The sequence below is a fragment of the Scardinius erythrophthalmus genome (genome assembly GCF_964197995.2).
Source record: "Scardinius erythrophthalmus genome assembly, chromosome: 5".
Lineage (NCBI taxonomy): Eukaryota > Metazoa > Chordata > Actinopteri > Cypriniformes > Leuciscidae > Scardinius > Scardinius erythrophthalmus.
Window position 1 is genome coordinate 25,677,758 of NC_138225.1, and position 10,595 is coordinate 25,688,352.

Below are 10,595 nucleotides of genomic sequence, written 5' to 3' on the forward strand. Positions count from 1 at the left end.
TTCACAGTTATTGTAAAAGTAATTAATATAGTATTAATATTAAGAAAGATTATAGCCTCGTTAATGATGGGTTTTGGCTTTCCTGCAGTTGTAGTGAAGAGACTGCTGTCTTATGTTGTGCTGCGAGTCTGCAGCTGAACGTTTCTCGCCCCATGGGACTCGTTTATTAAACGTGTGTAACGTTACCCTAAAATCCACACCAACGGTGTTTGACGTGGGAAGGTGCTTCGCGCCACTTGAGATTCTAAACAGACTAGTTTGACAGTTGGAGTCTGCAGGTCAGGCCCGGCTGTAGAATGAAATGACTGAGGGGGCATGTGAAATTGTTAAGGGGGCTTAACTTTATACCATCAATGAACAATACACACTGATAACTTGCTTAGTAAAAAAAGATAAGCCAGCGTCATTTATTATGCATATATTAACCCTTTCACGCTTAATTTTAATATTCTAACTGACTCTGAGTTTTTTCAAGGCGACTGTTATTTTAGAATTTAGAACGTTCCCCCTAAATGTTTCCATGGCAACGCGTCATATTTGTCACGTGACACACCGCGGATATATCGCTTTTATTTCCTTTTCCCTTTTTTATTCAAAATACTCACAAACTTGCTTACCATGTCATCAACTATCCGATATTCCGATTCTCAAAAATGTGTATGTGAGTGTGTTTGGTCATTTAAAAACCTCTATAAATAATCTTGATCTTGATCTATAACGTGAGATGGCTGTTTCTTTGCGCCGCAGTTCTGAGAACCCTGTGAGTCATCAATTTCTCCCGAAATACATGCAAGAAAGTGGAATAGAAGAATAGAGTAAACTACTTTATAGTTACTTCCACTGTGTTTGTCTGATATGATATGAATAACACACGTCGGAAAATTATATTTGAATAGATTGTTATTACTGCTTCCACAGACATCAGTGTGTATTTTACAAACTCCAAATGTATTGTTTTACTAATGCTTAATGTGTATTTAAATGTCTGAAACCTAAAATAAACATTGTGATTGTGAGGTTGAAAACACTGCATAGTTGTGATATTATGACAGCGCTGAGCGCGTCCGACTCTGGCTCAGCGCCAACCAACGCGCGAAAGCACAGTTTGAATCTGGCAGTTATGTCACGTAACCGCACATTCTAAATCCCATATGTGGGACCGTACTCTCAGGGGCACTGAAATAAAAAAAAAAATCCCATATATGGAACTGTACCGCTCAAAAGGTTAAACATTTCATTTGTAACCATAAATACAAAAATGAAACTGAGGGGGCAATGCCCCCTTTTGCCCCCTCGTGGCGCCGGGCCTGCTTGCAGGTATTTAGAAATCTAATCAATTCTTGTCGCTTGCCATTCTCAAGGAAAGGATTTGGACGTTGACTGTTGCCCTTATGTTAATATGACATTAATTAGGCGGCGTTTGCAAGGCGGAGATCTGAACCATTAGCTGCGTACAATTTCAAGAACATTTGTGATTTATAGATTTCGCATCTGTAAGAGAGGCGTACGCTCGTCCTTTGAATCACAAGTACGCTCAAGAAATGACCATATTATCAAATGTAGGACGGCTTCTAAGCAACATTTAATAAATGAGACCACGTCAAAGACCTCAGGATTTCTGAATGCACTGATGCAGTGTTAACTGACTGACTGAGGGCGTCCTCTACTGGGGATATGGCAAAATACACGTCTTGCCTGAAGAACTTTGAAATCTCATGAAACCAAAGCCTGGGTTTAGAAATTCTCTAAGCAGATTAAAAATGGACCAAAAATATTGACGACTTTTCAAAGATTTGTATACCCCTGTAACTAAGACAGATAAAATGTGAATGTCCCCTGATTCTAATACAACCTGCTACTGACACGCAACAGCAATGTATGAAATCATGGTTTTGCCAGGTTATGATGAAAAAAAAAAAAAAGACACCCCATGTCCCATCCGAAATTCATCAACAACTACTGACCACTAGGAAGTAAAATTGAAAAAATCTGGCTACAAAACATGGTACCAGCAGCAAGAAGTAATTTTCATTTCAGTGTTAAAGAACTGCCTGCTAGATGGCTTGGATTCATACACAAACAGAATGAAATATTTAGCTCTTCCTTAACCACTTGAAATACAAATAAATATCTTCCACATAAAAGTCAGTGTTGAGCGGCTGCAGCTCTCTGTTCATTGCTGATTGAAATGAACTGCTCTTCAGCATCTTGGTTTTTGATCGGCTGTTCTTTTGAAGAAACAGGCAGTCTTGATACTAAAGTGGACAATCGGTGAAGAACAAGATCTGCTGTTGTTTTCAGACTGTGCTGTTTGGGAGGAGAACAGGAAAAAACACAGAAGCTTAATTAACTAAAAACATCAGTAATCAATAATAATAATAAAACAGCTCAGTGACAGTCACCTGAAGTATATGCAGGCCTTTTAAGGTAAGAACTGCTAACTCTCTTAGTCCGTCTCCTGCCAGGTCAAGATAAATCAGTGACAGAAGGGGACTTTTAAAACTCCGTCTCCACAGCAGCTGTAACTTATCCTCAAAAGCTCCTGTTGTTTGGGGAAATTTGTAGCAGAGCAGGTCCTATAGATAACAAATCAAATACATCATTGTGCATACTGGTTAGCTGCTTATATTTCAAGATTTCAAATTACCACCAGTGTTATGAACTCTTTCATTGTGGCATGCATTTGTTCTCTATTATGCGTATGTATTTTGAATCCAGCACTCTACCTGTCCATACGTTCCTATAAGCAACTCGTGTTGTCCGTCAAAGTCCAGATCAACAACGAGAGCACAGAGAACCGCATCACACTGGTCGCTTTCTGCCAAACACAGCTGTCTGCTCAGTCCATACTGCTCTACATCCCTGAACACACACACACAATTATTTTACACCCAACCAGACACATGGTGCACAACAAGCAACATACTAAATAGGCTCTAACCTGTAAACAACAGCCATCTCTATCGCACTGGTTACCAACAGATTAAATGTTTCCCTTTGACTACCTGTGGGGGGAAAAGACAGATAGAGAGAGATTAATAACAATAGTCTCAAGAAGAGTGGTTCACAAACTTTTTAGCCCCCACAACCCACATTAATAGGGCTCAAGTACCCCTTCATCAACACTAAACTAAAGAATCAATGTTGTGAGTAAATAAAGACTGGACACATTTTAAATTTTAATATTTTAAATCCAACATTTGATGGATAACCAGTAGATGGTGGTAGAGGAGCACTTATTGGCTCATATTAGCCATTTTCACTCCCTAAATTAGTTTTTTCACACATTCTGCTTTTTAATTTATATTAAGACATTATAAAACCAGAAGGTTAACATAAAAGTCTAGCACTTAAAAAAAGTTGAAAAGTCACAAAGACTCATGAAAAAGAATAACTTTTCTTCAAATTGCGAATGAATTACACAGAAAGTGAGCAAGGAGCGCTCCCTTTATAAGCGGTCAGTCAAGCTCACTGATTTGGGGACACTTGTGAAAACTCTATTTTAATAATTTAATCTTACTACAGTGCACAATAAATCTCTAATTTACAATGATATGCTTTGTTTGTGACAATGGCTTAGGTTTAGGTTTGTGAGCATGTAGAACATAGACTTGCACTAAACACCTCTAATTGGCCATTACTTTCAAAAGACATGCCTGTGATTGGCTACAATACTCAACGCTGCAAAATCAAGTTGTAATTGGACACATTTGCAGTGACTAATGCGTCAGGCTGATGCTGGGGCGATTGACGTTATTCCTGGCATGCTTATTCCGCCTAGATCCATAGATGCGGAACAAACCAAGCAAAATCGAAATATTTTCACGCACCCCTTGGAACCTGCTCACATACCTCCGGTTGGGGATCACTGGTCTACTCTAGAGAACTCATCAGGCATTAATAACCTTGCATAAAGAGTAATAATTAATCAAGTCGTTCAAAATCTATTTAAAATAAATGCTTTTTTCTATTCATCCAAGAATCCTGAAAAAAATGCATCACAGTTTCCAGAGAAATATTAAGCAGCACAACTGTTTACAACATTGATAATAATAAGAAATGTTTCTTTAGCAGCAAATCAGCATATTAGAGTGATTTCTGAAGGATAATTTGACACTGAAGCTTTGCCATGACAGGAATAAAATGCATTTTTAAATATATTCAAACAGAAAACAGTTATTTTATGCATCAACTGGTGATCATATGAGCTGTATCACTCACTGTTCGCCTCTGTGTTCTGGTGCTGCTCTTTCAAAGGGAACAGCAACACAGTGGAGATGGGACTGTCATGCTGAACACGCCAGTTCTGGAGAATCTCTAATAAGGCAAATGTGCATAGAAAGCCAGAGCTTTTATTAGACTATATTACATTCTAAGAAGAGAAGAGAAGAGAAAAAACGTGCAAGTGTGTTTCTCACCGGGTCCCTTTTGGTTGACAAGAGAAAGTCCCACAGAACCATTCTGACATCCAAATGCAGTGAGACGCCGGTTTTGATCAATACTTAAGACATCTAACCATAATACACTGCAATGCACACAAAGTACATATTAATAATTACCATCAAACATCTCACATAACGGCACGTCTCATCATCCAAACCTGAACTGCAGAAAAGTAAACCACTCACTTGCTTGGCAGCTCCTGCAGTTCAGGAAAGAGTCTTTCCACTGGCTGTTCCTCAAACTGGTGCAAAGAGGCATTCTACCAATCAGACATAGAGTATGAACTTCAAATCTTTAGTATGAGAGTATGAGAGAGAGACAAAGCAAAACCTTATTCTAACTACATTTATCAGCTGGGCTGACCTCTTTGTAAAGATGTATGCGCTGATCATGCCCACTGAGGAGAAAGACAGTCTCGCTGGATCCATCTACACAATGCACCCTGGAAAACAAACATGTACTTCTGAACCCTTAAATCTCTGTTAGATTTCAAATACCACAACACACTGCGTTTCATCTATTTAAATACAAAAACCTTACTGGCTCCTTTCATTGTAACATAAACGAACAACACAATGACACTCACTCAGTATGATAGAGCTGGAAGGGAGTGAACTGGAGCTCCAGGTTCAGACAGCTTTCTGTCAATCAGATGAAACCGTCAGATTAAAATATGTAGCATATAGTATAGTTTAAGCCATATGATTGATATATATATATATATATATATATATATATATATATATATATATATAGATCTTTTTTTCTCCAAATGACAAACTCACGTGCAATAGACTCCAGGTTAAACTCTGACCCTGGTTCATAATCACAGTAAATATTAAGGAAAGGGGTCGCTTTATCTCCTGAGTCCTGAGAGTAAAGAGATCAAAATAAATGCATGAAGCAGAAAATGCAGCAAAAATGTCAGCCCTCATGGATGGAGAAAGTGAGTGAGCGGGGAAAATTTTCCATCTAGTTTGAAACTAGTTACTTGTACCAGTTAATGATGAAGCACACCTTAATGAAGGTTATTCCTACGACCAGTCCTCTTTTAGGGGCAGATTTGTTGAAGGCGTCAATGGAGACGATTTCTGCATCAACTTTATTAACAAAACAAGAAATAGTTTTGCATTAGACTGACAGCAAGCTAAAACAAAAGACTCTAAAGCAAACGAACAGGTTGTGACCTGGTATATATGTGAACTGAATCTCTCTGGCCACAGGTCTGATCTTCTTCTGCAGGTCCTGGTATCTGAAGCACACTACTTTCCCCTTCAGAGTCGCTGCCAGTAACTCCTGCTCGCCTGCCTGGCACAGTCCGTATATGTTACTCTGCGAGGGAAAACGACTAAAACTGTCTTCCACAAATGGACACAGGCCTTTTACATCCGGCAACATCTTACAGATGATCACAAAAGAAATAAAACAATTCCTCTGGATCTTACTGGACTGCCACACTAGTGACAAAAAAACATCAACATCCGGATATGGGCGGGTTGTGAGTAGATTTAGCCAATCATCTGTGTTTTTCGAACCGCTTGACAAATCACAGATTTCCAAATGAGGCTGTCGTCATCGGCTGTCGTCGACAGTGATACGCGACGAATAAAATAGAGTATTGAATAGTACAAACATATAATAGTATAAGTCGTATAGTAATATCATATATAATAATATAATAGGCAGAAGAGGAGTAGAGCAGTATCCTGGAAATGCAGAGAACAGTCCCCTGACAGGCTTTCTTCAGCCTTCCTTCCGGTTTGTGTTGTCTTGGTTCCACTGGCTAAAATGTGGAAAAAATATAAATGAGCCACGATTAGATTGACGAGCAATCAAAACACCTCTTCTTTGAAGAGATGAGTCGGTTTAGCTCTACGTCTGTCTGTGCATTTTACATATCTATGGTAAGCCACAGACCCTCTCATCTTCCAATAATAAGATAATTTAATCTCTGCCAATACACTCAATTTTATTAAGCGTAAATATTACATACCAGTTTGTTTATTGATCATGTCTTAACTTATTCTTTGTGGTTAAGATGCATTAAACTGAATCCAGTGGGAGGCTATTGCTATTATTCGATTAGTTAAATTCCCGATGAGGAAGAACTGGGGCCTCCAGCAGGGGGCGAAATTACATGCATTAATTCGTTTACTTTATTTACAATCTTTATTTAAGGCAGCCATCACAATGAATTATGCAATGGAATTAAATACTATGGCTAACAATTTTGTAAAAAAAAAAAAAAAAAAAGATAAGTAAATAAACCAACCAACAAACAAAAACAAATAAAATGAGCAGAATATGATCACAAAAGCCATCTAAATGTAAAAATCGGCAGATTTTGTAGAACTAAATACCCAGTAGGCCTATTGTTCAATTAGTACCAATTAGACCTTACTATTATTAGATCTTATATTGTTTTGTTACGCAAATGAATGAAAAGCATATATTATGATGCATTCATACACCTATCTGATAGCCTACAAGTAAACTGCAAAAGTAAAAAGCTCAAAAAATCAATTTCATTACATTTTGCACATTTAGATACAATGCTTAAACACATTCATACTTTTGTCTGTTATCAGTAAAACTTATTTGACCTGAACTGAATTGATTTGAAATAAATGGACGGAATCTCCACTAGAGGGTCAGACAAGCTGTCAATTGGTTATTGGGGCCCTTTTCAGCATACAGCCCCACTGACATTAAAACCCTTTTAATCTGACTGTGACCCAAAGTCTGTCCACATGGGACATATTGTGCTTATCAGCAAATAACTGCCTCATCACAACATCTTCCCATATAAACACATCTACACTCATTACACTCAATACACTGCATTATAAATTGCCACCAGTTGTTTTAAATACCTGTTTATGAAGTGATTACAATCACTGGTTTGTGAGGGATTATAGTCAGAAGAAGAGCCCCATGTTTTGTACATGTATTTAGCACATATTCAAAGTTTCTAATGAATCTGTTATCTGATTGTGCAGAATATTTTATATGCATGCTTAACTCACTGTTTAGAGACCGTGAGTGGATGTGTGTGTGTGTGTGTGTGTCCAGGGTGTGTGTTTCTTAGGGGATTAGAATTGTGTGAGTGATTGGTGCTGACAGCGGTCTGTGTATTACTGGCTGGCCTGCAGATTAAGCCGCTCCTTTTTAGACTGCCTAATCTGGATTAACTGATGCAGTGTGCCTGCAATGATGCGGCCCACTACCTCTCTCTCTCTCTCTCTCTCTCTCTCTCTCTCTCTCTCTCTCTCTCTCTCTCTCTCTCTCGCTCCCTCCCTCCCTCCTTCCCTCTCTCTCTTTCTTTCTTTTTAACTATCTGTCACCCCACTCGACCTTCTCCACCCCAATCTATCTTCACATTTTTCTTTCCTTTACCTCTATTTGCGTAGGAACATTTTGTTTATTTCATCTATTTTACTCTCCACTCAGATTAAATGTTTGTTGCAATGTTAATGTGTTGGCTGTGTATTTCTATGCTAATGTGTTCTGTAGTGTGTGTGTGTGTGTGTGTGTGTGTGTGTGTGTGTGTGTGTGTGTGTGTGTGTGTGTGTGTGTGTGTGTGTGTGTGTGTGTGTGTGTGTGTGTGTGTGTGTGTGTGCGCCTGCGGATTAGAGTTTAGTCCACTTCCATAATTGCTCTTGTGCCTGCATAGCTGGTTGTTGCCAGATGGACGGACTGGTCCCCCCACCCCCCTCCACAAAACTTTGCCTTCTGCAAGCGCACAAGCACAGATCCTGAACACATAAACATACAAACATCATATACTGACACAGAACAACAACAAATCATCTCTTTATAATTTTACTGGTTTTACACAAAAAACAACAACCACTGAAAAACTGCCATGTTGTATGATGTGGTAATCTGAGCAAAGTATAAAAAAAAATGTAATAAATAAAAAGTAGCCTGATTATTAGTTTGTTGCATAAACAGACAAACAAGTAAATAATCATTTATTGTTATGTAATTAGGTTAGGTAATGGTATTGTGTTTAATTCTTCATGTCAGTTCTTTACTTGCATATTTAATTCGTATTGTACATCAATATATATATTATATTATATATACAAATATACACACAATTTGATACTTGGGGGGGGGGGGTGGATGAGGTGGAATATTTTCTGTATGTGTATAGCTAAATAATCTTGATTCTAAACTAGAAATATATTTGAATTTATTTCTAAGATTTGAAGAACCACTTTCCATCTCATTTTTCTTTTTCAAATTACTTAAAAAAAATTTTTTTAGTAAAGCAAGCTGATTGGATTCAAAGTAAGTATGTTTTATCCATATATCTAAAATCTGTCATTTCCATCATTTAGAGAAAAGCTTGACATAATAATTTAGGGAATCTGAAGACTTTTTTTGCCCTTTGTCCCTTGACTGTGGAGTTTGTACTGTACTTAAAAGGGATGACGTCTAGTCACAGCCAAATAACCCTGTCTGCTCTCTCTGTTTAAAGCCAACCTATCACATTCAGTTCATCTTGAGAGCCGACTGATGCCTTTCTCTTACCTCTCTCCCTCTCACTAACATATTTACACTCAAACAAACAATCCTTTCAAATAAAACATACATGTTCTTTATATAGAAAACATTCTATTTCAAATTTCAAACAGCTCAATACAGCAAACTATAGTCAACATCCTTCCAAATGGACGTTCTCCTTTCTTCTTTTATCAGGCCCTCCATCACTGGTCAAGATAACACTTGTCCTTCATCTTGTTTTAATTCATAATTTATCCATACATTCATTTGCTCTTTTTCTTTTCACCTTTTTGGGTCCTGTGATTTTTGAAGATTTTAATCAGTTAATTGCAATCAATAAACAGATATGCAACTAAATTCTTATACAAATAATATTATGCAAGTTGCTATGCAAAACTGTTAACACAGGACTGAACAAGAAAATATCCACAGCAAACATTTAACCTATAGCTCATATACGGGGAAAAAAAAAATCGATTAACGAATGAAATTTCAGTGTATAGTCGTCTTATTTATGAGATTCAAATTACAGTTGCGTCTAAAAGCCTGTCCGAAGTTTGAGCCATTCGTTTCTATAAAGATGGCAAAAATATAATGCCAATAAACGAAAAACAAAGCATTCAGATCATTCAAATAATGGTTTACAGCTTGTACACAATTTATAAGATAGAAATAAAATAAAATAGAAATAAAAACATGCACAAGCATTCAATAGCCTAAGAATTTTATTTATTTTCAATGCTTGTGGGCAGTGTCAGAATTTTTTTCGTCATATATTATAAAGAAACGAGTTCTGCCTTCTGAATTTGTTTTTTAGGGACATTTTTACATTTGTGAAGGCGCATTTTTCGAACTTGTAGCCTGCAATGCTTGCACTGAATCAATTAATGGTTGATACGGTTCCTAAAATCGATAACTAGCCTATATCTAGAGAATATGCCTATTTTAAAAAAAAATATGTTATATAGATTTGAAAAAATGCGGCATTTTGAGGCATTTCTCGTGGCATTTTAGCTCCGATCCCTGGTCATTTTCTGTCCATGCTATATGAACCAGTAGCCTAGATGCGCGACATTTCAATAACCTGTATCTTCAGAGTTTTTATTTTTTTAATCGTTGATTACAATTTTTTAAATCTATCTCTTTACTGTCATATGCACGTGTTAAGATAGGCTAGCATACACGTCAAAGTTGGAGAGAGAGAGAGAGAGAGAGAGAGAGAGAGAGAGAGAGAGAGAGAGAGAGAGAGAGAGAGAGAGAGGGATGGCCCTTGATTAGCTTCTCGGTCTCTTATTTCTCATAGTGTCCCGCTCCTGTCCGGTCTTGCCCAGGGGACACGCGCCTTAACCAACGTCAAAACTTTTGTTGAGCTATAGCCTAATTGTAAACTTACCTTTTACTATTTCCTCACATTTAGCTACGCTCATCTTTGATATTCAGGACGATATTAATGACAAGAGTTGTGAGAGTATAAGCTTGTTCAAGGCACTGAGGACCGGGAAAACATCTAGCCTACAGGTGTTTGGAGCCGCGTGACTGAAGGAGCACCGCACGCGTCAGGCGCGAGCACAGACACGCGGCCGTCAGGGGCAGAGCGCGACCCCCGACCCGTAAAAAAAAGCGTCACAGAAGAAAAAAGA

The 10,595-nt window shown here is 37.9% G+C and overlaps 1 protein-coding gene across 1 annotated transcript; it reads right to left on the reverse strand.

Moving 5' to 3' along the window:
- Positions 1-377: 377 nt before the first annotated feature.
- Positions 378-6,399, reverse strand: kptn (kaptin (actin binding protein)). The gene is made up of 12 exons (XM_081366352.1): positions 5,631-6,399; positions 5,461-5,543; positions 5,229-5,313; positions 5,030-5,084; positions 4,807-4,885; positions 4,629-4,702; positions 4,419-4,525; positions 4,222-4,317; positions 2,942-3,005; positions 2,727-2,862; positions 2,403-2,576; positions 378-2,307 (listed from the first exon to the last, which is right to left on the reverse strand). Exons 1-12 carry the CDS (start codon positions 5,839-5,841, stop codon positions 2,146-2,148), a joined length of 1,326 nt encoding a protein of 441 aa, XP_081222478.1. The 5' UTR covers positions 5,842-6,399; the 3' UTR covers positions 378-2,145.
- Positions 6,400-10,595: the final 4,196 nt, after the last annotated feature.

Excerpts from the sequence above, each read along its gene's own strand:
- kptn (XM_081366352.1), bottom strand. The coding sequence starts at position 5,841 with ATGTTGCCGGATGTAAAAGGCCTGTGTCCATTTGTGGAAGACAGTTTT. Across the intron at positions 5,085-5,228 it reads TAACCTGGAGTCTATTGCAC|AAAGCTGTCTGAACCTGGAG; the intron begins GTGAGTTTGTCA and ends TCTGATTGACAG. Across the intron at positions 3,006-4,221 it reads CCAGAACACAGAGGCGAACA|GTAGTCAAAGGGAAACATTT; the intron begins GTGAGTGATACA and ends TTCCCCCCACAG.